Source organism: Thunnus albacares, chromosome 3 (genome assembly GCF_914725855.1).
Source record: "Thunnus albacares chromosome 3, fThuAlb1.1, whole genome shotgun sequence".
In the NCBI taxonomy this organism is placed as follows: domain Eukaryota; kingdom Metazoa; phylum Chordata; class Actinopteri; order Scombriformes; family Scombridae; genus Thunnus; species Thunnus albacares.
The window spans coordinates 23,511,443-23,539,108 of NC_058108.1; the positions used below are offsets into that span (position 1 = coordinate 23,511,443).

Consider the following 27,666-nt stretch of genomic DNA (forward strand, 5'->3'; position numbering starts at 1 on the left):
GAGAGAGAAAAAAAACTTGCTTTACACTTAGTTAGTAATTATGATGCAAGCTTCAGTGCGCCATCAAGTCTTAGTTGATAAAATTAGAGCATAAAGAATTCACTTATTTCTAAGAATCAAACCTCAAATTCAATTCACACAGAGCGTAGGTAATGCACTGTAGCCATTTCCTCTAATATTCAAATACTCATCGACTGCGGAAGTAGTATTTAATAAATACAACATTATGATATTGTTTTATTTTATATTAGGATACCTAGCGGCATCAACAAGCCTCTTAAATAGGGAATATTGTGGACATTCTAGGTTGTATCCACCAGTGGTTACTACATGAATCCCCATTTACCTCTCATATCAGTAGCCTGTGGCTAGAGAACCTAACTCTTGAAGTCTCACTGTTGCTGCTGCCGCTGCATCACCCACAGCTAAAATACAGCACCGAGCCATGTAAACTCTACCAGTCACCATTTCTGCTGACAGCAGTGGCTTATTCACCCAAACTCCCTCCATGAATAACAGCCCTCTAGCCCAAGTTCAACCATGGGGGAATCCCCCCACACCCCCCAAAAACAAGATTCTTTCCCCAGCGATGAAAATGCCAGAGGTGTTTTCGCTCTCTCGCCTTATTCTCTGCTCTTCCCGTGTATCTTTATGTGCCAAGCAAGAAACCAAGAGGAGGCTGGCTTGTGAAAGCACAATGGCTGCAGATGATGTTGTGTTGTACACCCTTGTGGATGGAGGCTGGCAGTTTATGCTCTAAGCTGTGTTGGGTGCAACACAGGTAGAGACGAGATCAAATGACATGGAGTGGATAGCTCTGGGCTCAAGTTCTAGCACTGCACGAGAGAGAAAATGTTTTTAAAAACGGGGCCAGAAGAGCGGCGTGAGACACAGACTTACATTGCAGACCACATCATTATCAAACATAACACCTGTCTGCTGCCTTTAGTTTGGTTTCTGCCAAGAAACTTATTTTGCTTGTATGACTGCTGATTGTTATTTTACCTTAGGTGAAGCAGCAAGTTGAGAGGGAATTGAAAATTGTCCAGCCAGCTTCATTTGATGTATCATCCAGATTAAAAAAAAACAAGTCTTGAAGTATTCTATAGTAGGTAGCTTTGTGGAGAACTTTTCTGCACTGTAATAGCTAGAGTATAACAGAAAAACATGGTTTCATTTCAAATAAGTTGCAGGTTAGTGGATGTAGTCTGATATAGAGAAAAGGCCTGGAATTTGTCTCAGGTGGAAACGGCTATAATGTGATGCAGATCTAAAACATACAGTAGCTTCTACACATTGGGATTTAGCTCAATGCTACCACAGCCTTACAGTTTTCTCAGTAGTGCTCTTTTCCCACCATCAGGACCCTGATAGGTTGAAAATAGGAAGCATCTGTTTATCAAATGATGTATTCACACAAGGAAGCAATGTGTGAGGAGTGAGACTGTAGGGGAAGAAAGGAGCAAACACCATCCAAGATAACAGTTTTGTGCATTCGACAATTAAATCATAGTTTCAAAATCTGTTTTTAAACACCGTGTGTTGTCGAGAAGAAGAGAAAAACCTGTATATAATGTATAAAAATGTAGTTTTATTCAGTAAGAGTTTTCTGTCATTGACCAAATTGACCAATAGCATTGTCAGATTCTGTAATTTCAAATAGCATCTGTTCTGACACAAACAGAACTATTTGCACAGTAACATTGTGGTTCACATAATATAACAAAATTAAAGTAAATCAAACAAAATAGCATAATGGTCAGTACAAAGAGTCCAACACACCAAAGGGGCCAAATGGGTGTGCAAACCAAAGACACTTATTAAATGTATTAATTATTTTAATTTGGCATTTATTTTTACGTTTACCAAATGATCTCTGCGAATTTGTGTCCAGCTCTGTAAATTCCCTTTCTATGGCCAATAGGGGCATACACAGCAACAACTGAGTGTTGCTGAATAAGGATGCTGTAGTCTTCCATCTCCAGAATGTTGTGATGTGAAACAGGAGGCCCTTGGCCAATAAACTCCATCTGCAATGTAATACCTTCTTCATCCAAGAAACCATGCTTATCCTTCAACAAAATTGAATGTTTTGCATATGAACTTTGGTTTAGCGTCAATACCATCAGCATCCGAAAAGGCATAAAAGAGAAACATGAGATGGAACAGGCTTCTTCCACATACTGCATACTGTATTTCAGCTCATTTGTCCCATTAACAGCCTGGACACATAAGGCAGTGCCGGTGCCTCATCGACTTGAGTTCATTTATGGAGGAAAATCTATAGAGGAGCGACACATATCCATCTGCTTCCTCACCCCTCCTCAGGGAGAGTCATTTGTGTACTTATTTAAGCTGCGGTCAGGCATTAGACTAGGCCTCTACTGGACTGTGTGTGCTACAAACTAATTAGTTCCCTTCCCTGTGCTATGGCAATAACTTTTCCAAAGTCATTTTCTTGCCATATGTATAAAAAAAAAAACACATCTCTTGGTTGATCCAGCAAAATTAGATTTGAGGTTGAAACAAGTGCCTAGTTTGAGTTAATTTCCATTATGCCTGTTACTCCTCAAACATTACAGACTGTATTACGCACGCTGTACTGCATGCCTTAAGAAGTCATTCAGTAGGAAGGCCTACTGTTGTAATGAGGTTAACTGAGGGAAGAATGCCACTATGGTAGCAGGAGCTTGTTTCTAGTGTTTCTCTCTGACTCTGTGGAGCAGAGGGGAGGGAAATTAGGTGTGTGTTTCAGGTGTGGTTGTCTCAGTGGGCTTGTGTGTATCCTCTGAAGACTTCAGTTGGGGTCCTAATAATAACTTGAAAGTGCAAAGTCTCGAGCATGGCTCCACATAATTAGCCTTTAGCAGGAATCAAGCTAATTGCAGAGAGGTAATTGGGCACACTTTCCAGTCTGTTTGTCTGTTATGATACACACACTTGCCTGCACACACACACACACACACACACACACACACACACACACACACACACTGTACTTTCCTACCTTGGCGTTTCATGTTGCTTGTCACTTTGATTTCCAGATGAATTAAAAAGCATTTTAATTAGTTGATTTCTCCACCATGTCGTTTTTTCTGTTAGGAAGGGAACCCAGTGCACAAGATTCAAGTTAAAATGTGTAATAAAAGTTTCTACAATAGTGGAGTCCACAGTGGAATTCAAAGTGATATTTGAGGAGATTTTAGAAGATACTCATTATACAGTGCTTGTGTTGGTAGTGGTTTCACATGCCTTTTTTGTTATTCCATTCATATTTGAAGGAGAATAGATTTGATCTATTTGCTGTGTGAAGAAAAGTTTATAATGTGTGTGACTGCAGAGCCAGCTTGGAGGAGGAGCTGGACATGCTGCGAGTCCAGGCTGCCATGGACCGGGCCACAGTGAAGGAGCTCCACCTGTGTCTCGCTAATGAACACCAAGGTGAACATGTTTTTCTTTATATTCAGGAAGTTCTGGGGGGACTTAAAAGTAGGATTGGCAACCAATGTGAACATGATTCGTCAAAATGACCTTTTCTCTTTTCCATTTATTTTGCCTTTTTTTCCTGTCTGTTGGTTAGAAAATACTTTGCCAGAATTGAATTTTACACAATTATTCTCTTGTTAATGTCTATATTGCTTTCTACAGTGCTACCTAACAATGTCGCCACAAGTTTTAAAAACACAAAGTAAAAAAGCCCTTGAAGAATTACCTCTAATGGTCGAAAAGTATACATGTTTAACATGACAGCACCTTTAAGCTGTGCTTTTACCTCTGGGCCACGTGTATTTGTGAGCAGAATTAATAAGTCAACTCCCAGTGGAATTAATAGGACAACTCAATTAAGACTTGATCAACTCCCTGAAAATTGATTGGGAGATCAAGTAGTGTTCATCTTGTCTGCATATATCATCCCCAGTGTTAAAAAGCACATCGCTTTTAATCCAATCCACAACCTTTTGTCAGACACTGACCACCGCAACCACCATGGCCTTAATTAACTAGTTCAATAACAAATCTGTCCTAGATCACTTTAATTTTCTTCACAACCAATGATGGTGTCTGTTGGAGATGCAAGCGTGTGATTTAAAGGATGGCACTAATTAAAATAGTGCATCCTCTCCAATTGACAGTCTAGTCAGGAATACAAGGAAATGAGCTGCTTGGAAAGGACATACTTCGTTTTACATCTTGTCAGACAAATAATCACTCAATCTAAATGTTACACAGTGTTTCCCCTAGGTTGACTGCTTTGGGGTGGTGGTGGCGGCAGTGGCCTCAGGGGGAGGTGGGTGCACCGAGCAAAACTCGGCAGAATCTCAGCAGCCACACATTTCTCTGTTCTATGTTTCTCTGTTTAGCGTCATCAGGTTAGGCTAACCTATTTGGGGTAACAATAGATGTGCCTTTTCTTTGTCTAGAGAAGCTGCAGCATTTATGAAATGACACAATGTAGCCTTTACTGTACATTTACTGCCAGATTGATAACCTTTTCCTCTGCTCCGCTCGCACTCGCTACACACACACATTACGAACTGCCCTATTCCTTAAAAGGAGCTATGCTACCAAGAGTTTCCTAGACAACAACAAAGAGGTTGACTCATGTTTCGGAACAGCACTGCACAGAGACTCCTCCAAATGCTATTGATTTCTGAATGAATGGATATTTTGTGTTATTTTTGGGATTAAAAAATATTTTTTTGGCCTGGCGGGGGTTCTCGTTGGCCTGGCGGCCTGCCAGGCCTGTACAATTATAGGGGAAACACTGTTACACAAGAGCATGTGTCTGCTTTTTTGTCTTTTGTGTTATGATGTAAAAATAATTTTCCAGTTTCTATCAGATACAACACCACTAGTTTAATAGGTAGGGTAGTACTGTATATGCCTAGCCAAATCTTGTATGCCAGATTTTCGCCAGTAAATTTTAGCCCTGTTAAAATGACAATCCATTTGTCTGCAAACAATATCTTGACAAAACCCTTAACTCAAACAATGGTCTGTTGAGTGGCTTTGAGAAAGTACTTCTGCTTTTGCTGTTTTACTATTTATGTTACAGTTGTATTCTCCCTGTATTTAAAAATGCACTTTTGATACCATAAGAAGCTTTAAAAACAAATTATCTGTCATGTGAAGTCACTGTGTACAGGTGCTGATTGATATAGTTGACATAGCTATATCTAGATGAATGATATCATTTGTTATCATATCGTTACAGGTTTATGTTATCATAGTATTCATCTTTATCCCAATTTGTACATCACATAAGGTCCTATCAATTTAGCAAATTTTGTAATGTTTATAGCTGGACTGAAACCAATATGCGTGGCGGCAATAGGAAGTAAACTCAACAATATTAAGAAAAAAAGTTATGAATGGCCACAACATTTACTCCTGAAGAACCTCTTGTGACCCGATCAAAGGGAAGAAGGGTTGAAGTACTCACACCAGGATTACACTAACAAAAGGCAGCAGATGAAAGGAACAAGGCCTTTGTGCTGCAGCCCATGAGGAGACGTGGGAGGGACGTTAATGTATGCCGCAGTGCCAGGACCTCCTCCAACAGTGGGTGACTAGGGAGCCACCACGTCTTCTTATCAAGGTAGTGCTGAGGTGCCAACTCCCAAGCCACCAGCACTGGAGCTGGATAATTGTCTCCCAACCTGGTTATGTACCCAGCGAACACGGCAGCCCTCCTGTCCTATTTGGTGCTGTGTCTGATTGAATGTGACATGCTGGGAAGACAAAAGAGCAGGCTAATTCAAAGTAACAAACTTCCCTGGGCAAAGTGTCAAATGCAAAGCAAGGGAGCAGCGGCTCCTCACAACCTAGCCCTCTCTCTTTTTACTTTCTCCTTCTATGGCCTCTTTTTCAGACACCAAAAATCCAAAAGATCAACCTGAAAAGTCCTGACCTGAAAAGTCAAGGTCATGAATATTTAATTTTTCCAGCCTCATTGAACAAATTATTTTGGTCGTACTGTCATGAATGTTTAACAGAAGAGAATGAAAGGCAGAATTTTGGGTTACCCTTTGCATCTAGGTGAGCAGCCACTTTATGTCAAACAGTGACACAGAGGCTTGTTGGATTTTGTATACACACATGACTATATGTACATCAGATCCTCCAGCACTTGGACTCCTGCATGCATTCTGTTGTTATCATAAAGCCTAAATCATATCTTCGCCAAGGCCACTATTGAAGTTCTCAGAATAAAGCAGCACGTTAGTCTGCGGAGATTAGTTGTCCATTGGGGAAACATAGTGGACTACAAAGCAGTGCAGCCTGGGGCTGTGTGTTCACAAGGGATTCAAGCACTTCTCTTCGTTTGTTTAAGATCCCTAGAGAGAGGTTGCACATTGCATGTACCAGTGTGAGCTTTTGAACACTGTTTCCTCATGGACTTTTACATAAAACACCTTTCTGTTAATCAGGATGAAAAAGGCTATTTGATTTAGAAACAGCAGGTGGGTTTTACCAGTGAAATTTTCAAGTCTCTATGAAAACAGCATTAGTAATTCCACATTCCTTCTGATTTGATTGACAAAAGAAGAAAAAAGAAACTGGACCTTGGGAAGGAAATTAGACCTTAGTAATGCTAATTGATTTAATTTAGCCTCTTTATTATCATTCTATTGATTGAGCAGCCTGGGTTTGACACATCATGTCACAATAACAAGCTTTGTTCCCTTGTGCAGAATTGCTTCACAAAGTGGTAGAGGAGCGCCAGGTCAAAAGCAGCACTCCGAAAAAGCCTTCTGTTTCTTCCGAGCGAATGGAACAGTCATTTAAAAAGGTACAGCACTATGCCATCACTAAGTGTTCTTTGTCATTGCCAATAAAAGAAACCCGACAGAGCCATAACTACAGCACAATGCCTCTCAGAAAATTTGGTTTTGCTCTATCAAGAATGATTTTAAAGTGTTCTCATTCTTGGGAGACTTTCCATTGGTCAGAGTGTAGTCTGTGTGTCATCATTTCAAAGTCAAGTGTCAGCGAGAAAATGAGTTTTTCTCACATTTAAAAAAAAAAATGCTGCAAATAACCACAAATATTAAGTGTAGGAGTGGAGTAGGGGAAATTGTGAAAGTTACATGAAACAGTAGATAATTCAACTGGATCGAAGCTGTTAGTAGGAAGCACATGTTTGCGCACGCATGCTTTTAAAACCCCTGCATGCGTGAGTTTATATGTTGCTCCCCTTCTGCTTTCACGGCACTGAATCATCAAGAGTGAGGAATAGCCATCTAATTTTGTTTGAAAGGTACCAGGCTTCACCAGCGGGCAGAGTGAGAACCAAATAAAAGGGAAAAATTGCCTGAAGGCACAAACCCAGCAGGCATCCACTGTTCTCTTAAACAGTCTCCACCAAAGATCTAACAAATAGACTAAGTGTTCCTGGTTGATGTCTAGTTAGTGGTGATCAGGGTAAAGGAGTGCCAGTCAAATGTCCATAGAGCCTTGCCAGGCTGTGGGATTGCCCCCCTCACTTGTTCAGCCATCTACACAGCATATATGCACTGGCTTATATACCCTTGAGAAAATGTCAGTAGTTAGGGAAACCACTGTGTGTACTTACTCCACACAGGTCAAATCAGATACTGGCCTTTCTCCTAGAAATTTTCATTGATAACATATACTCAGTAAAACTAGGTAAACTCAGATTGGCACATTGTTGTTTTCACTAGCAATGCAAGAGCAGTATGTTTTAGTATTAATGGTAAAAATGGTAGATATGCAAGGAGAAAAAACCTGAATATGTTGTACCAATGAGGCCCCATATCTCTGATTCCTTCAGATAGAGCAGCTGGAGCGGAGGATGATGTCCCTGGAGGAGGAGACGGAGAGGCTGAGAGAAGAGAAAGAGCAGCTACTTGAGGCTAACGAAGACTTGGCCCACAACTGCCGTAGACTCCAGGCTTCCCTGGATCATCTACGAACCCAGGAAGTTGTCCGTGAAGAGGCAGCACAGGCACAGGCCCTGGCCCAGGGGGAGCGGCATCGCAGCGAGACCATGGCTCTGGAAGCACGGCTGTCTGCCTCTCAAAAAGAGGCTACCAAGCTTCATCATCAGTTGCTGAAGCTGAGACAGGAGCTGGGGATTCTCAGAGCAGCCAGGGACTTCTATAGGAACCGTGCAGCAGGACCAGCACGGGCAGGTGGGATCGCCAGCAACATTAACAGCAAGGTCAAATTCAAAACAACAAGGCTCAGAGGTGCATCACACCAGCGCAGCCACCCAACAGTCAGCCCCAATCAAGCCATCAGCTGGCAAGGCCGCAGCCTCAGTCCCACTAAGGACGAGTGGGAGGACATGAGTGTAGATAGGTAATGATACACACACACATACGCACTTATTCTCACTGCCTCTCGCCTCATTATTTTTAGGTGGTTGGAGTGGAGAGGGTGGGCTGGCTGAATTGTGGGGGGCCACGCAGCATCGAGGGGACAACGTGCATATGCAAAGCGTAAGCAAATGGGTGATTGAATTTCATTGTCTGTCTAGTTGGTATTCAGGAGCCAAAAGAAGAATGCGAGCAAGAATGATAGAGAGAAGGAGAGAGGAGGGGGAAACTACTGTCAGATCCTTTGAAATATCCTGGGACGCCTTGCTTGGAGCTTATTGACTGAAATTTGCATGCAAAATTAGCCACCTATCCACACAAAGTTGAACCAATGCCAGAAAAGCCCAGGGATAAGGGGGCCGCCAAAGCCTTGATACCTTCCAGTGATGCCATTTTCATGCACTAGTCACGCTACCTCGAAATTGACAGTTTGGCAGTTTGATTTAATTTACCGGTCCTTTGCATATTCACTAACCCCCCCTTGACAGCACTAAGGATCCCCCTGCAAGTACCAAACCCCCCACCCACCTCCTCCACCAGTACACACACAACCAAACATGTATGAAACCCCACCCTGTGTCTAGTCATGTTGGTTATCTTGTGGCATGTCAATTCACAAATGTGTGTGTGCTACTCGTATTTCCTCCAGCCACCCCATAACCCCCTCACAGCACAAACACACATACACACACACACACACACACACGCTTCTCTCTCCTCTCCTCGCCTTAATTTAGTTAGATAAATTTTGAATGACCCTACTCGGCTCAGTACCAGATGTCTAGAAGCTGTTTAACACCCTCTAAATTAAGAACCATCGACAGTAATTATTTCATGTATGTTTTATGCAAAAAAGCCACTGAGCCAACATTTATTGAGTGATGGTCGGAATGATTTGATTTCAAACACTCAGAGCTATCGCTGATATTTATTTCCCTTCACTTTCTCTCCCCGTATGCCTCTTTCTATCTGCTCTCTCTTATGCTCAGCCCTACTAACTCACCATCTCTTCACCAACTAATTCATCAGACTGTAATCCACCCCAGCTCTATCCACATGAGGCCGTTTAACAGGGACTGGGTGCAGCTATGCCCTGCTTTCCTAATGCCTCTCCATGTGGCTAATAAGCAGCAGTCTAATATACGCTTTACCTGAGAGGAAGATCTAAGTGGATTTGTGAAGAAGGGGTCTAAACTGAGATGTTGTCTTATTTAAGGCACCTGTCAACTGATTTGTTACTGTAAAGCCTTCTGCGTCTCTTATCTCACAGGGGTCTTCTTCAGCAATATGTCTGGTAGGCGCTCCTGGAAATACTGTATTTCTACCTAAGGAGGTTTGGCCTAAATAGTGCCAGATAAAGATGTCAGACTCGTTAAGGATACTGACAAGTCTTTGTTTTTCCCCTTTTCTTTCTCGCTGCCTCTGGCTCCCTCTCTCAAGTTTTGAGCTGCTGGAGGCAGATGACTATTTTGAGCATATCAGCAGTTTTGGTAGAGGGCAGGACGAAATGAGAACAGGAAGGCATGGAGAATATCATATTGAATAGTTCTGTTAGAAGGAATAAATAATATGTATTTATATATTTCATATTTTCGATCACTGACGGAAGACTCTTCTTTACAGAATGGTGAAAAATTATGGGTATGTGAAAAATGTGACAAGGAAAAAACAACATTAAGTTTCTTAGTAAAACGTTGGCCCACCGCAAGCTGCCAGAACAGCTTCAATGTTCTTTGGCAGATTCTCCAAGTGTCTGGTACTGTACTGGAGCGAGTCAACATCAGTTCCAGAAGAAAAGATTTTCCAAAACATTGACGGGCTGTGCCTCAGGAGTTTGAGTGGGTTGTTCATTCATTGCAGGCTTGGTGGTCCAATCCTTGGCTCCCCCTGTTCACACATTGAAGTGACCTAATGCCTTGAAGGCAGCTCTGCTGTGTGATGGGTGAATGAGAGGCCAATTGTAACACACTTTGTTCTCTAAGGTAGAAAAGTGCTATATGAGTACAGTTCATACGTTTATAATTTATCATGGTGATGGACAGTGTCTGTCCATAGTCTCCTATAGTTGTTCAGCTGGGTTTAGATCTGTTTACTACGAAGGCCATAGTTTATGATTCAGATGATTTTCTCGTCCTATATATATATATATATATATATATATATATATATATACACATAGCATCTTTCATTTTTCCTTTATTCAGGTTTTTCCTTCAAGTTGTCATTATCTATATTTGACTTGCTTAATTTTGGATCCAGTCTGTAAATGCACAGACATTTGTTTATGTACAGTATGGGTACACTTCACAAAAAGACAAATACATATCCCATGAAGTGTTCCTAACACATCCAGGAGACAATGTTGACGGCCTTTGGATGCGGTTACGAGCACTCTTGTTGACTGATTGGTCTCATGTTGACAGTACACAGGAGGTGACAGAATTCAGTGTATCATGCTAATTATAATATTATGTTCAAATTGATAGTAGGTTTAGGTTCATAATTGTATTCACAAAGCAAAATTTTAGTCAGACTGATTTTGCTGTCTCACACTGTAGCACAAGTGGACAGCATTTTTCATGAAATGCATGTAACCCTGGTCTTAGTGGTGGTGATTAGTGATCCTCAGCAAGTCCCTGTGCTCCTTCCAGACCAGGTTTAACCCTAACTAGCCCCCAGCCTTGTCATGTTCCAGTTAGATCCTCTCTCTGTGGTCTTTACCTCTGCTGCTTCTCTCAGGCCCCACCTTAATAAACCCGCCAGCGTAAATGTCACTGGCTTCCACCTTCACGTCAAAGGTCGCTGTCAATAAACCTGTGTGTGTCTGTGAGCGTGTGTGTGTATGTGTATGTGTGTGTCTCAGGAAGCCCTTACCGTGTGTCCGTCAGATGCAACTTTGCTTGGCTCCGCTCAGCCGTGCCTCTCACACACGTCTGTCACACACAGAGGGCTAATGAAGGCCACAGCCGCTCTCATACATGTTGATGCATTCACCATTAGCAACAGACACTGCAGCTTTTCACTTAATTTACACCCACATTTACACTTCCAGCTCAGAAATTGGATGGGACATTGATTTTCTGTTGGAAGGAAGGGGGGTTGAAATGCACATATTTTTGCTTGATGTCAACTAAATCAACCATAAAAGGTAAATTGGATTTTTGTCCGTGGGTGGTACTTTTAGAACCAGGGTTGTGGGTTCAACTCCTGGCCTGTAACAAAACCTCCTCACCTTTCTCTACAGTGACAGCGGTGAAGAGTACTCGGACAGTCTCAACAGTGTGCACTCAGGGACAACGGCTTACAGAAAACACACTAACAGAAAGGTTGGTTTTCCCTCATCTTTTAATTATTTTTGGATTAAAAAAGGAATAAACTTCTACAGTCAGACTTTAACACTTGTAATGTGTATATTCCCTTGCAGACTACTTCTGCAACGTTTCATATTTTATGTGAATAGCCAGCATTTGAATAGTTTGAGAGTGCCTACAGGTTTTGTTTAAGTTGGTTCATGCTTGTTTTAATAATGCCATGATTCAAGTGCTGTACGACCTTCATAAAGACTATTCCTGAATCCTCAAAAAGTTATTCCAAACTATCACTCAGTTATTGAAACATAAGCCTTATCAGTACAGTATAAAAAACGTACGTCCTATCCTTCATTTCTAATTAAATTTTTAAAAATGGGTTACAATGTGATATTCAGCATAGTAGATTGTATCTAATGTATTAAGAAAGAGTCAAGGTTGCAAGCTTAACTTGTGACAATTTAAGTCATATTCCTATGTGCACAGTTATATACAGCTACATTACCATAGCCATAGAAACAAGATGGATTAATGACCACTCTAGTGACATTGAAAACTAAGACCATGTTATATTTTATTTCACCTTAAACAGTAATTTAAGGAATTTACTTCAGATTCTGCAGATTTATTCTGGCAGGATGATTATCAGAGTTGTAGGGAAGGAACTGTTTTTTGTGGCAGATTTTGTTGAAGTTTTTGAGAGGGGATAAGTCTTTTGTTGATGGTGCAGAGAGTATCTTTTTATACTATTGTAACTTTACAGTTGCAGTTAGCTTATATATGCTGCCAATTCTTTACCATAAAGGCACAAAAATAAACAATCAATAGGTAGCATTTTATTAAGGTTTATGTGATTGGTAAGCATATGGATAGTTAAGAGTGTTTCAGTAACTATTTGTTGCATGGTTTAGTCCATGCCGCATTACAATGTTTTTTTAGACTGGCCACTCCCTTTGCTCCTACATTCACAAAGGCTTTCCCATGTGTGGTAGACGGTGTTCCTTCTTTTCCATCTCTTCTCACCACCATGAAATCGATAGGCTCGAGCCCTTGCTCTTGTCCACATCAAACCACTTCACAGCAGGACATGGCAGCTCCAAACCCCAGAGAGATATGTCCGTCAAGGAGAGAGATGAGGAGAGGAAAGAGGGGGACCTATAAACATATTCTGTCTTTTTCTTTCCAGGAGGAGGGGAGAAAGGTAGAAGGTGGGGAGGGAGAGAGGCTTGTTGTTGTACATGAAGCCAGGGAGCTGTCAGGGCCCTTACTCTCAGATCCCCTTTAGCTTCCCCACTCCAGCTTTGCTAAATGTGCCCATCAGCTCCTCCTGGGCTCATCGCCATGACAGCCCCGGCCCCTCACGATGTGCTATGTCACAAAGCAAAGGGTTCATCTCCTCTCTCCTCTCTGCAAGGCACCGTGTGATCAAACCTGGCACTGATCAAATCCTACCTGACCCCCATACAAAGGAAACAGGCAGAGAGGAAGGAGGGGTGCGTTGGGGGGGGGGGCTTCTTTGATGTCACTACAAACGATGGTGCAGTAGGGAGGTGTCACACATACACACACACACGCATACACACTTATGAGTAAAATTGACTATACACTCACACACACGCGTCATACTGTAGGAGTGAATCAGGGCTTTCAGACAGTGATTGAACAAAGACGGCATTTGCAAGCATCTGTCAAAAGTAATATCCGTGCTGAGAAGCGTTCAAGTTGAAGTTGGTTGAACATGCTCAGGTGAATTATTAAAGCACAGGGTGATTTGTCTTGTCGCGTTAAACTGTGCACACCCTGTGATCATGGTGTCATTATGAGCCGCGTTTCAGGAAGCACAACATGTCAACCGGTTGTGTTACATTAAACAGCTGCTTTTCATCACTGTCTCTGACTTTTCTGTTCCTTTAGTCCTACAGGTATGTACTGATTCCAGGTACAGAAGTGCTGGCAGCAGAATCTAACAGAAAACAACCTGATGTTCTGGCCCAAGGTAGCGTAAGTTCTCCTTTTTCACACCCATGCAAAACTACAAAAATCTAATCGACTATTAATTGAAGCAGGAAGAACACTCAATGTATGCACATGCTGTCGATCGGAAACAAGTATTTCAGAAGTTAACAAGCTTTTTTTTTTTTTTTCTTACAACTTATAAATGGAGAACGTTAATCATTCAAATTGTTAAAAATATCACAGTTTTCACTCGCGCATACACAAAGACACTTTCACATATGCCTGTTAACTCCCAGCAGTAGCTTCTAAATAGGGATTTGGAGTTTTTCTGTGCACTTGTCAACTCTGAGGCGCCTGCGTGTACTTCCTCCTGTTAGACGATAAACAGCATGAGCCCTGGGAACGAGGGACGAGAGAAGAAAAAAGGGGGCGGAGGAGGAAGAGGATGCTGATAAAGGCCCAGCACTGCTCCTCCTCTTCTCTGCAGCAGCGCATAGAGTCCCTACAGCGTCACATTGACATACTGCGAAGTGCCAGGAAAGATGCTGTGCTTTCAGCCAAAGAGCTGCGGAGGGCCAATGAGAAGATCACGGCACAGCTCAACTCCCTTACTGAGAAACTCTGCAGCAGCAAGCAGCTCACACAGGTAACTTGGGAAAAACAGGGAGATGGGTAAACAGGAGAGCCATCTGTGAGTGTATGGAACTTTCTTATTTTTCTGTCTTTGTCTTTCTTTTTGTGGTTCTTTTGTATTTGCTGGGGGCTGAGAGTGCAGCTGTAACAGGTCCTTTGCCCTTATCATGCTTAATAAGTGTGGTTGACAGGCTTACCCTCATCTGTGGAGGTCAGGGCCACGGAGCAGAAGAGAGGCGGAGAATCTCTCTCTCTCGTTCTCTCTCTCTGACTTTGCTGTTGTCTCATCCTGCTGAATGTTTCAACAAGCCAGTTCTCCACAACGATCTGTCACAAGCAGTTACATTTCTCCAAATATGTGCATCCATGTGCACAGACACACACAAGGTGACTGTTTTTCATAGAGTCCATTGCCACACATCCATTTAGTTATTTAGTACCCGCTTCCAGGTAGGAAACTCTCAGACTTGGTATAGACTATAAATAAAACACTAAACACTTTGGCCCCTAGACAGTATCTTTCTTGTCAGGGCCTCCTTGTACACACTAACATGAACACACAAATGCACACACACCAACACCAAGACAGACACAATCGTTAATCCTACAGGCAGGAGACTTGTTTTGGTGAACTCAGACATAGCAGCAGCTACCAAAGACCAAATGTACGCCTGATTAGGTGTCTTTGTCTGTATATTTACTGTGCAGAATAGTACAGATACAGTATAGTGGATACACACAGGTACAGCCCTCATAGTGTTGTTAGCTGGGAAGTGGCCCTTGTGTTACCACCCAGACATCTGATTGCCAAGGCCCAACGAGACCTTAGACTCAGACACAGCAGTAAAGGCGAGTGTATACTGTTTGTTTCCTCCTTTCTCCTGCAGTATTAATGCCACTCCACCAGAGAAAGTTGGAGCTGACTGACTGGCCAAAGCCAGGTCTTGTTGTCCTCTCTGGACAGGGCAAGAGGTGATGGACTTCGGGCTTGTTCCAGCCGGTCCTGGCCAGCTCTCCAACTAAAGCTCTCTGCTTGTAATTGGCTTAGGACAGCCTCCACAGGGGCCATCATGTGAGAAGTAGCATGGCAGTTTCACAGAAACTTGTTTGTGTTGCTCTGTCTCCTGATCCTTTGGCCACTCTGTCCTTCCCTTGTTGCCTCCTCCCTTGCCTCCTTCCATCATTAAGTCATATTTCCTTATTCCTTCCATTCTTCTTTGCTTTTCCCTCTGCCCTTTGCTGAAGCACAAAAGCCCTTTTTATTCCCATTTACTGTAATTTTTATGAGTTGTAAATTTAATCTAATAACTAATACTTTGTGGCCCTTAAATCTGTAACATGAGGGTAGAATAGAGCAGAAGAGGTGTGATGTGCTTTAGTGGAATACGCATTCAACACCGTGGTGACACTTTCATTATTCATTCACCACTACCAGCATCACCATGTCCTCACATATGTCTTTGTGAGTACCAGAATGTACAATGACTCTCAAACCCAAACTACAAAAGTTTGTTGATGCAGGCTTTTTTCCCCTTTCCTTCCCAACATATTCATCCTAAAGGATGATTTAGATGTATTACCTACCATTATTTGTAGTTTTGACCATTATTGCTTTTGATTATGGCAACATTGTTCTCACCATAGTAATTGTTAACAAGCAGTCAGCCAGGAAAAAAAAGTTTTGTCAGGATCATTTTTCTCAGTTACTTTTTTTTTCATCTGTGGAAACAGGTGAAGAAAAAAGTTTTGGCTGGTGATTTTTTTTTTTTTTTTTTTTTTGGCTGGATCATTCTTCTCATTGGATCATTTTTCTAAGCGTTTGGTGTTATAACACTCATTTTGGCCACAACAGGCTGAAGTGCACCACTACCCTGTGTTCTAAATAGGACTAAAAGCATTCATGTTTTCTTCCAGATGAGTTTTTAATTTCTCCATGTAGTCTAAACACATGGCACATATATTGTGTGCTAGCAAGTTATGTAACATTACTGTCATGTCTTTCTTTTGGCTAGAAATGTATTTTAATAGGTGCTAATCTGCTCTTAGCTTTAGCTGTACTGACATTAGCCCACTAGCTAGTGAGTGAAATACATATTGTTCATGGTGACCCCACAGCTACAACCTAGGTTAAGTCGACTGCATAGCTAACTTTAGTTTACTGTAACATTAGTCACCCCTTTTGAGTGGGATGTTTTACCAATAGAGATTTTTTTTTTTTAAAAAACCTTATGAGTGGGACATTTGGACACTTGCTAAGGGAATAGGATAATTTTGTACATTTAAAGAGTGCAGGACTTTTGTCTCCCCCCTCTGGCAATGAGAGTAATTATAAAAACACTGTCAACAAGTGCTTACGTTATAGGCTCCACCATAGCCTAGTCCATCGCCATTGTTGTGGCTGTAAAATAGTGGATAAATTGTTTTGAGTGTCACACAACCCCTGTGAAATGACTCATTTCAGTATCAGAGTTTGATCCATTCGGTCTGATAACATTTGGAAAGTCTAGAAGAGCTGCATGATTAAATGATTTTATCCCCATTCAAGTTAGCAGAGTGCTAACTGGAAATTAGCCAGCCCTGCTGGCAGAGGGCTGTAATGTGCATGCTCTGCCCATAGGGCACGTGCAGTATGCATTCATCCGGCCATCCTGGGAATGTCTAACCTGACACTAGATTAAAAACATCAGTATACTGTGAAATACAGAGAAATGTATCTGTACAGAGAAATTTATCTGGCTGTGATAGGCTTGATTAGCATTGTGTGGACAATGGAACCTTCAGGTGTGCTTGGACCCTTGAGTTGTGCACAATGTATTTTTCCTATAGATTTTATCAAGAGAAAGAGTGATTCATTTAAATGAAATGACTCTACTCCATTCAGCAATAATCTTACATCGTATATCATGGCAAACAAAGGGAAGGGTCTTAAAGTAAAAAACAAAAGGGAAGGGGAAAATCCACTGCTTGAAGTGAGAAGCATAATTATAATGTATTGATAGAGTGAGCTAACAGCTGTGGCTCAGGAGGTAGAGCGGGACGTCCACTAATAGGAAGATCGCTGGTTCGATCCCCGACTCTCCTTGTCCATATGTCAAAGTGTCCTTTGGCAAGATACTGAACCCCACATTGCTCCCGTAGGCTGTGCCATCGGTGTGAGTGTGTGTTTGAATGAGCATTAGAAACTCCTCCTGATAAACAGGTTGGCATCTTGCATGGTAGCCTCAGTGTATGAATGTGCGTGTGAATGGGTGAATGTTGGCATGTAGTGTAATCTGCTTTGAGGGGTCGGAAAACTAGAAAGGCGCTTTATAAATGCAGCCCATTTAGCTAAAATTGGGTCTTTTTAATGCACTGCACATCGTACAATCATCACTGTGTTTCGCATAAAAGTATTCATTAGGTAAGACTAACAACACATTCTTATTTACTCTCTGAGTACTTTCATCTGCCAACAAAATCAAGTTTAGCTCACTGCTCCAATATGCTTGGATAGCTTGGGTCATACTTTATAACACCTTACCTACTCAGAGCTGATCAGGTTTCAATTTCTCCCCAACATTGTGTAGGTCTCATTCTGCCCTCTGTGAAACAAGACAGCATCATTCAAAGTCATAGTTGCTGTTACTTAAGTATTTTATTCATTAAATAAACAAAGCTTATTAACCTTACATGGCAGCCTCCTTCACTGACGTGGCTTACATCTCTATAGGATGGAATTGTTGGACCCATAAGTCAAATGTTGGACTTCCCACTGGAATATTAAACAAACAAAAATGAGCTGACTGGCCTCAAGGGTGATTTAGATTGGTCTAACTCATTGGTTCTCAAAGTGGGGTTCAATTTTACTAATATTCTATTCACTAGGAGTTAGCACAATGTATAAGAATGACGATTGTGATCAGAGGTCTCACTCTCTCCACAGTTATCTCCCCACCTATAGTATAGACAGTAGGCTTGGGTGGTATCTGTTTTTTCATACCTTGCTGACATTTCACCAGGGTATATGGTATATGATAAAAAAATTTTTTTAAAAAACGTAAAAGCTGAGCTGCTGTAGCATGTCTGACATTGTCTAACCTACAATGCTGTGTGTCTAATATGCAATTAGCCTACTTAAACTCAGACAAATCTTGCTGTGTTTAAATACTTATGACCCATAGAATAATGAATAGATACTAAATAAGTACCCTTCTTCCATGGTTTCTTGCTGGTGGACCCAGTGACACTTGTTGCTGTGGCAGACACCAACACATTAGTGGGCTGAACGGAGATGATGTGTGGATGGTGGTGGCAGACTAACAGTTGAATAAAATCATGTAGTATAATCATGTAAATGGCTTTTGTAGTTGGAAGAAGTCATCTCAAGATAAAATTATATGTGGCAATATTTTCATGATTCCTCATAGGGCTGTTGCAGAGAAGAAATTTTCCCTGAGGTGATTTAGGATGGCTCAACAGTGCGGTATGCAGTATTATTTTTTTCTCCTTTTTTAGTGAAAATCGAGGTATGTTAGTCTGATTATGCGTCGGCCGAATTGAGCGGCAGTACCTTACGAACGCGGAAAACAATTGTAACGTGTCGTGGCAGGAAAAAATGTTGGCCTACAGTTGAGTCGAGTCTGGCAGGATCCTCCAGACCGCCAGACCACACTGGACAGGAGGAGCCGCCAAACATTCAATGCACACACATTGAAGTGTAAAACAAGAGGTGCCCAGCCTCATGAAAAAAAAGAAAAAACGTGAGCATAGCGGTTGTGGTGGTTGCTGTTATTGCAACAGCCCTAGTCGCCATCATTCTCAGTTGCTTGTTCCACCAGTAGAGACAGACTTCTGGTGGTGTGTGCTGTGCACCACAATACATCACCTCAATACAGCATCTCCTTATTAGTTTAATAGAAAGAGGGATGTCTATATTTTTGACGGTAGTTAACATCACAGGATTTCTAAATACTCTTGTATACCATAATACCTTGATATTGCCCAAGCCTAATATCCAGTCATTGAATTCTCTACTAAATCATATCTAGCAACTATCTTCTCAGATAGGGCTTCATGGGACAAAAATCTTATCAAATGGGCGTCGACGGCTTGTTACATATCAATTTGGGGGTCCTTGATAGGAAAAGGTTTAAGAACCAATTGTCTAAGTACGAAAGGTTCAACTGTCAAACTGAAGGACTGATTAAGAATAAACATCACACTATAATTACAATATTCAATAAACAGCATCCAATTCTATATCATAAATATGAATAATTAATTAAGATTAATTTAATCTTTATTGGTAAAACATCCAACTCATAAGTGGTGAAGTGTTTCTGTTACCATGACTAACGTTACACTAAACCAATGTTAGCTATGCCGTCGACTTAATCTAGGCTGTAGCTGTTGGTTGACCATGAACAATATGTTTTTCACTTGCTAGCTAGCGGGCTAACGCATAACATTAGATTAGCGCTGATTAAAATAGATTTTTAGCCAAAAGAAAGACATGACAGTATGTTACATAACTTGCTAACAATATATGAACCTTGTTTAGAGTGCATGGAGAAATTAAACTTTATTTGGAAGAAAGCATGAATCCTTTTAGTCCTATTTAGAACATGTGTTAGTGGTGCACTTCAGCCTCTTGTGGTCAATATGAGTATTACAACAACAAACAGAAAAATGATCCTAACAAAAAAAAAAATTCCTTCAACTGGCAAAACTTTTTTTTCACACCTGTTCTTAAGTCTTAAACACAGGAGGGAAAACAATTTAGATCAAACTTAGAAAAAGGATCACCAGATTTTGTTTCTCACTTGCCTCTCAGGACTTCCGTGAAAAAGTGAGTACACTGAAAATGTTGGTTAAGATCCCTCATTGCACAGGGAAACTGTGTGAACCCACAACTACAGTAGTGTCTGTAAACTCTGATGAATGTTGACAACAAAGTTTGGAAATCATTTTACTATCCACTTTTGTTTTGTCTGACTAACATGAAGGTTTGATTATCTGACTGCCTGTTTTTCTTGCACTGTTAGACTTCTTTTTAGTAATGTTGCTACATTCCTAGATCTCAGCATTTTTATACAATCTGAGTACAATGTTATTATTACTGATAGGAATGATGTCTAGAATCACAAAAAATAAGATCCAAGCTGTAATAAACCGGAATTATTTCTTAAGGTGCCATAAGAAGCTTAAAAAACTCAGGTGACAGGTGAAGCATCCCCTTTCTATACCTACAAAGCCTAGCTCCTGACGAAATGTGCTAGTCATGCGTATCATCCAAATACAGGATCATTTGGTTGCTTGGATTACCTCACTCAGTTCTTGCCTCCTCGTTTACTTGACTTCGCAGTGTACTGTGACATCGCCCACGTTTCACCAGCCTTATCTCTTTAAGTGTGGAGTGTCCTTCCCTCCTCTTTCATGTAAGGGGCTGGGATTATCATAGGATTAGGGGGTGCAGCGTACATAACTGACTGAAAAAAAGCTCCAGACATAATTTAAATTTTAATGATAGTTGCACCACATATCACATAAAAAGTTTGGCCAACAGGATGAATGCAAAGTGATTGAGGAGCTGGTTCAGTAAGACGTTACACTAGTCTGTTCCCAAGTTGATTTATCTAAAAAGATTCATTGGTTTTTGCATGCATGTGTGACATTCATACATGCTCTTGGGCGTGTAGCTATTTCAGCAGCCTCTGTTTCCTTATTTATCCTGCTAATGATTGAGTATCACTTGGAACAACATCAGTGAGACCACTGCTCAGAGGGGAGCGAGAGAGGTGTCCTCTCTTCCAGCCTAATGGACCACCAGTATATCAGTCTATGTCAGTGTCATCTCTCACCAGGGCTGAAAATGGCCTGTGAAATCAAAGCCTGTCTTACAGGAAGTGTCATCAATGCCACTCTTAATTCGTGCAGCACCGCCACCGCATCCATAGCCCTACTTCATTCATTCTCTACTCCTCCCTCTCTCTCCATCACTCCTATTTCTCCCTCCCTCCTTCCCTCCCTGGGGAAATGGCTTGCGCGTCTTCAACACAGCAGAGGAAACCTAAAACAAGAGGGATTCTATTAAAAGGTGTCAGCCAGCAACCAGATATCAATAACCTCCATGTATGCAGAGCAGAGAGCAACCCACTGGGAATCTGTGGTTTCACTTGTTTATGTGTGTGTGTGATCCAGCATTTACCCCATGTGTGCAGCATACATCTTCATGTATCATGTCTCCTATTTGTGCCATTAAGCATTCTTGATTTTTATGACACCAGATCAGTTAATTGTGGCAGTATTGAACCAAACTTACATAGACATGTTTTTGCCCTTTATATTTTCTTAATAAACAGACAAAGAGCTTTTTTGAGCTTCATCACACACATGTGGTTAAAAGCGCTCACCTCAGATGCTTTTGTTTAGAATCACTGATACACTGTACATTGTACATGATCAGCTAGTACCATTATCGTTCATCACTCTAAACCCAACCGCTCACCAAATGCTGAACTCCCTCTGTCCCAAAGTGCTCTCTGATTCTGCAGGATGGCTTTATTATGCATGCCAATCACAGTGAGAATTAGGCCCTATTTACCGGGCAACAGCATCATCTGTCTCCTAATTAGCATAAAAAAAGAGTTTTATCACAGACGAGATATTAAAGCGGAGCCCACAGCTCTCCAGTGGATAAGGCATACAGTATTTCAACCATACTGTGCTTACTCTGCATCTGCCTTTATCATATTCATGTAATGTGAATTTAGAGTAAAGACTTGTGTGTAAGTTAGAGGATTTATTTTCTTACAACCTAAGGCAAAGAAAGCTGGGTTTTGGTTTGATTGAAACGTCTCTAAGTGAACATCGATTCACATGGCAATATATCATATCTCTCATTACTTTTTAACTCTCACCATTCCATAACACAAATATAGGTTTCCTTGGTTTAATAACCAGTAGACACAACTTTTGTTTTTAGTTGTGGTATCAGCAGTAATCTAGCCCGCCAATTCTGTCTGTCGGTCAATCTGCAGAAGCTGACCTCTGACCTGGCTGGTGTGGAGCAGCAGAAAAAGGTTCTGGAAATGGAGCTGGAGCAGTGGAGGCAGATAAAGTTCCCCCAGCAAACTGCACCACCACCAGCAGCACCAACAGCACCCGTACATGCAGAGTGCTCCTGCCAGGGCAAGACCATGCCCGCCCCGGCTAACCCTGCCCTCCAAGCCCTGGAGGCTGAGGTCAAACAACTTCAAGCCAAACTTAAGGTTAGTGGTTGTAAGTTACGTGTAGAGCTCCCGGGTTAATGAATTGCCCTCATGCTTTGTCTTATTGTGCACGCTTTATGAGATAAATCTCTTAATAGGATGATGGTATTAAGGATTGTGTTCATTTCCAATTTTGTGCACTATGAAGCTTAAGTGGGTAATACCATAAATAACAAGGGCGCTTTTGAGAGCATTAATGCAGTACAGTCATACAGCACAGTGGTTACCAGAATATGCACAAAAGTAAGAAAATATGATTTATTAATGTTGCACATTTCAGTTTAAATTCCCTTTTTGATACTCATGCTGTACCAAACAGTGTTTTTGAATTCACACGCATCTAAGTTTTTTGGTTAGAAAAAACATTTCCCTGGTGTTTTATCAAACATCAATATTTCTGAGTCACTTTAACATCTCACTGGTTTGAACAGCCCTCAGTCCTTGAGGAGCTTAGAAACTCTGAAAGAAACTCTGTCAAGGTTTTACTCTCAAATCATGTAGCGTAAAAAAAAACAAATTCTTGAGCCTTTCAATTTACACTTAACATCACCTGAAATTGCATGTGATTTCGACATGAATTAGCATTTCTTATCATTTGATCTTATTACGGGGTACCTGTCAGAAAGATGAGAAATGGGGAATAACAGTAGAGACGTGCCCTACATCATAGGGAATGAGGCGTGAGTGGTACCACAGTATTATCACCCTCTCCGCAGCCAGCTCATCAGTGTCACCGAGCAGATTGCTGCTGTCGTTACACACAGCCGAGGAAGTCATGTCAGGTGACAGCAAAAGGGAGAGGCGAGGGATGCGCTGTGGGGGTGCATGCACTGAGTGAGCGCATTGTCAAAAGCTTGTACTGCTACAGTTCCCACAAGAGACACGGGACCCTTTAAACCAAAGTGAACATGTACATTCATATATCCATCAATCTCATGATCAGAAGCCAAGCTGTCGTCATGAGCCATATGTATCTGTTACTGCTGAAGAAAAGAGTAAAGCACAAAAGTGGTGCAGTTTACAAAAATCTCACCAGTATCTCTAGTTTAAATGCAATAAAAGCATCATCAGTTGCTAACAAATGTCCAAATATTCTAGTGTACAGAATATTTCTGGTTAAACAGCAGTTAAATTGTGAAACTTCTTTTTTTCTTGTCATAATGCAGAAATATAAGAGGTTAAAAAATATATAGATATTTTATAAAGATATAAAATGCAGTCATTTTATTAATAATAACAAAATGTGTACAGCTGGATTTTTTAAATTGGTTGGTAAATATATTCAAATATTTTATACATAATCTAAATATACAAATATTTTATACACAAAATATATTAAGTAGTAAAGGTCTAGAAATTATTATTCCTAATTACTCCCCTTATCTCATCCACTTTGAAAAATACTGTTTTCCTCTTAACCTCTTTTAGCACCTTCCACCCTCCCGCTGTAACTATAATGAGGAGGCATGCTGTGCCTGACCTGTCATCAGCTGTGTCGTGAAAACTCTCCCCACCCCCTATCGCACACGCTCAAACACATTAACAAACACACACACCGTGTGCCCTCCCCCCAGAGTGCAAGTGCGGAGGTCACAAGGCAGGTGGCAGCTAACAAAGCCCTGCGAGGCCAACTCCAGGAGAAGGAGGACAAGCTCCGCCAGCTGCAGGACAAGTTAGTCTCACACCTTTCTCTTCATTAGTATTAGTTCTTTCTCTTTGTGTTTCTTTCTTCCTCTGCAGTACAGCTCTTACTTTGCCTTTCTTCTTCCTGCATCCCTTTCTCTGTCTTTGTCTCTCCGTCACTCTGTCTCTCTGTCTGCATGTTTGCACATTCGCTGCAGCTCTAATCTGTAGTGTTTGATTCCACCATGTGGCAGCACTCTGTCTGCTGCACTCCACTTATGTATGCTTCTCTTCTGCGTGAATCATTTGTGAAATTATGCATGTTCTCATGAGCGGGTGAATAAAAACGACTGAAGGAATTAGTTTGTATGCACATGTGTGTGTGTGTGTGTGTGTGTGTGTGTGTGGGTGTCTTGTGTGTCATGTAGTGTGGTGTTGCTTATGTGGGTAGCTGATGTGGAGTGCTGATCAAAGCAGTGTATTGATTGTTTGTGTGCCGCAGGAGGGACCATTTTGGCCCATGACACTGAAACCCACACAGCATCGCTCTGGCCTGTGGGCCACAAGCCCTAATGAGTTACATGGTACACCTACTTTAGCACCCGGTGCATTACACAGTCAGAATGTAAAGCTATAAACAATTCACTCAGGGAAACTATCAAGATTTGAACAGTGTTGTGAAAGTCATATATCATCATTCCGCATTAGGATTTCATCTTTGAACTGAGAGAAAGGTACAAAGAACAACTTGGCTTTCCTCCCCCTCGTTCTCTTTGTCTAGTATGCTGTGTCCTCTGCCTGCCGTTCTCAATAATGCATCCAGGGCATGTGTACAATCACAGTGGGTATGTGTTTGTGTGTGACCAAAACACAGCGGATCACAGCCAGACAGAGTGAACATCCCTCAGCTGAGTTTCCACGACAGCCTCAGCCTCTCCTCAGGCTCTTGTCACACACTCACTCATTCAAGCATACACACACACACACACACACACACACACACACACATATGTAACTTGCCATCTCTTCTAGCCTACCACTCCATTTGCCTCCATGGAGGGACCCCTTCTCAGAATGAAAGACATGTCTAGACGTCTCTGAAATATACATCTCAGCACACACACAGGGAGCAAGGCTGCTTCGCCTTAAAGAAGAGAAGGGGGGAAAAAAAGAAATGAATTTCAAAGTACACCGGCATGTCCTCAGTCAATATCCGGCACTATGGCCCTGCCTTATTTATGAAGCTGCTTCTTTCATCTTTAGCCCTGTTGTCTATCAGCCACATGAAACATCCACCCGCACTTCATTCTTAACAACATACACAGAAATGTACGCTCTCGCTTGCACATACACTCTTCAGACCACTGACTGTTATCATTACAATACACGCATGTTTGATGAACAATATTGCCAACAAGCGCAGAACAAAGGGAACAAACGTGTGAGTGATCGGGATATAGTTAGAGGCTCTCTTTCTCTCTTTCCACTAACACTCATAAATAGAGATCACACACTCCAGCAGAAGCTCCATATATCCTTCATTCTTTTTTATCCTCTATTCTTTTTGGGGTGCAGAAGAAGAGAACATCTAAAATAAATGTTGTCCATCTAATTGCCATTAGCATTGGGGCAGAGGGAGCTGCTGGGGCTCTTATTGCTGCTCTCCATCTTTAAGTCAACACCAGACAGTCATCTGAAAGGTTCAATATGGGTTTTCTCATTAATGGCCAAATCCATGGGGTAACCAGCCAACCCTACTCCCCCCCCCCCCCACCCCCCACCCCCAAAGTCCCCAGGCTAGACTCCTCTCTCATTTAATTTAATGTCACTCCAATAGGACAAGCTCACATTTATTTAGCCAGTCTGCCCTCAGGCATTCATCCACCTAGGGAGACAGGGACATTTACTTACACGAAAGCATTTGCTCTGGCGTTGCTTCATCTGTTTATTTAAAACACACAAACTATGATGCATGTGGGAGCTAAAAAATCCACCACATCTTTGAAATTTTAAAAAAAAAGAAGACAAAAACCGTTTTAATTAACTGCATCCTTATGATCTTTATTCCATTTGTTCCGATTCCCTAAGGTATAGACAACCATGAAAAATGCCTGATATTTGCCTTTTATGAAAACAGAATAAAACATGCTAACATACTGAGCCCATTTAAAACAAGGCCTCACTATAATAGGGCTCTGTAGAATGCTGGAATATTAAACATGTCAATACAGCAGGTTATTGAAATAGGAAGTGACACAAGGTGCATTTTGCAACAGTTAAGACATGATGAACAGCTTACAATACAAAGGCCGTGCCTCTCTGTAGGGAAGTATTGTCAGCGTAGTACAGAACACAAACAACCTTTCCGCAACCAAGTCCCCCTGCTGATGTGTTTTTATATATGACTGGTGTAATGCTGAGCTGAAAATAATAAACATTTAAATACTTGATTACAGTCTCTCAAGTAGTGTCACTGCTGATTCGAAATGCCGTTTGTCAAAAAGGACTCCCCAGTCACACTTAGTGCGCCATTCCCCGCCAGAGCACTTGTTCTAATATATGCCAGTTAGAATTATATATGCATCCTTATTTCACCCCCACCACTTACCCAAACAGCATGCCAGTGTATTTAGTTGTCATAATGAGCTGTCATGCCTGATGCACTGCATGGGGACCCTGTGCCTGCCAGCTTTGTGTGTTTGTTTGTGTGTGTGCGTGTGTGTGTGTGTGTGTGTGTGTGTGTGTTTGTACCTCTGCTATATGTGAATGCTCTTTTGAATGAATGTGAATATCTGTGTAGATACTCATTTATGCTTTATGCCGTGTATGTGCGTGCGCTCACCTGTATATATGTTTTTAAGGGCGAGCCACACGGAGCGAGATGTAAACATGAAAAGGCAGCTGGTAGAGGATTTGAAGACAAGGCTGAAGTTCCTGCAGGAGATGGAGAAAAGTTACCATGGACAGGTGGAGGAGCTAGAGAAGAAGGTATACATGACACATCACAGCTGCTACAATCATCATAGTATCCAATTAGTTTGATGGTCTTTGTTAGAATCACAGAGGAAATTGGGTATTTTGGTGCTCTGCATTTGTCATAGCCTGAATATTATTGGCCCAATTTTAATCGCACAAGAGGAACGCCAACTGCAAACTGGTAGATCTTTAAGTAAGGACTGTGTGGGCATCTCCAAGCGTGCTTGCTATTTTCGTTCATGTATGTGTAGCAACACAAAGTGCAAAAGGGCACGGTGAAGTGGATAGGTAGTAGGATGTGGTGATTAATAAATACACTCTGTCAGTCACATCACTGGTTTCATAGCTCTGAAACAGCTTTCAATCACAGTAAAGCATCACAGTTGCTCAACAAATGCTAGGACACTTCTTCAGGAAATCATACTGTATTGTGGTCTGGAAGGTGCAAAGTGTTGCGGCATGAATACAAACACACAACAGAGACAACGCTGCAAATCTGCTGCCAAAGCCAGATGGTGTGGGTTTTTTAACAGTTAATTGTTGTACAGTACAATGTTGATAGAAATACATTATTTAAAA

General features: G+C 41.5%; 1 protein-coding gene across 3 annotated transcripts in view; it reads left to right on the top strand.

Annotated features, from left to right (window-relative positions):
- cntln (centlein, centrosomal protein) overlaps positions 1 to 27,666 on the top strand; it is a 94,472-nt gene that overhangs the window by 46,157 nt on the left and 20,649 nt on the right. For all 3 annotated transcript variants that reach the window (XM_044347111.1, XM_044347110.1, XM_044347112.1), the window contains exons 14-22: positions 3,341 to 3,441; positions 6,696 to 6,793; positions 7,796 to 8,325; positions 11,587 to 11,668; positions 13,565 to 13,646; positions 13,984 to 14,252; positions 22,258 to 22,488; positions 24,063 to 24,160; positions 26,973 to 27,099. In XM_044347111.1, coding sequence (XP_044203046.1) covers positions 3,341 to 3,441; positions 6,696 to 6,793; positions 7,796 to 8,325; positions 11,587 to 11,668; positions 13,565 to 13,646; positions 13,984 to 14,252; positions 22,258 to 22,488; positions 24,063 to 24,160; positions 26,973 to 27,099 — 1,618 coding nt within the window. The remainder of the gene's footprint in view (positions 1 to 3,340; positions 3,442 to 6,695; positions 6,794 to 7,795; positions 8,326 to 11,586; positions 11,669 to 13,564; positions 13,647 to 13,983; positions 14,253 to 22,257; positions 22,489 to 24,062; positions 24,161 to 26,972; positions 27,100 to 27,666) is intronic.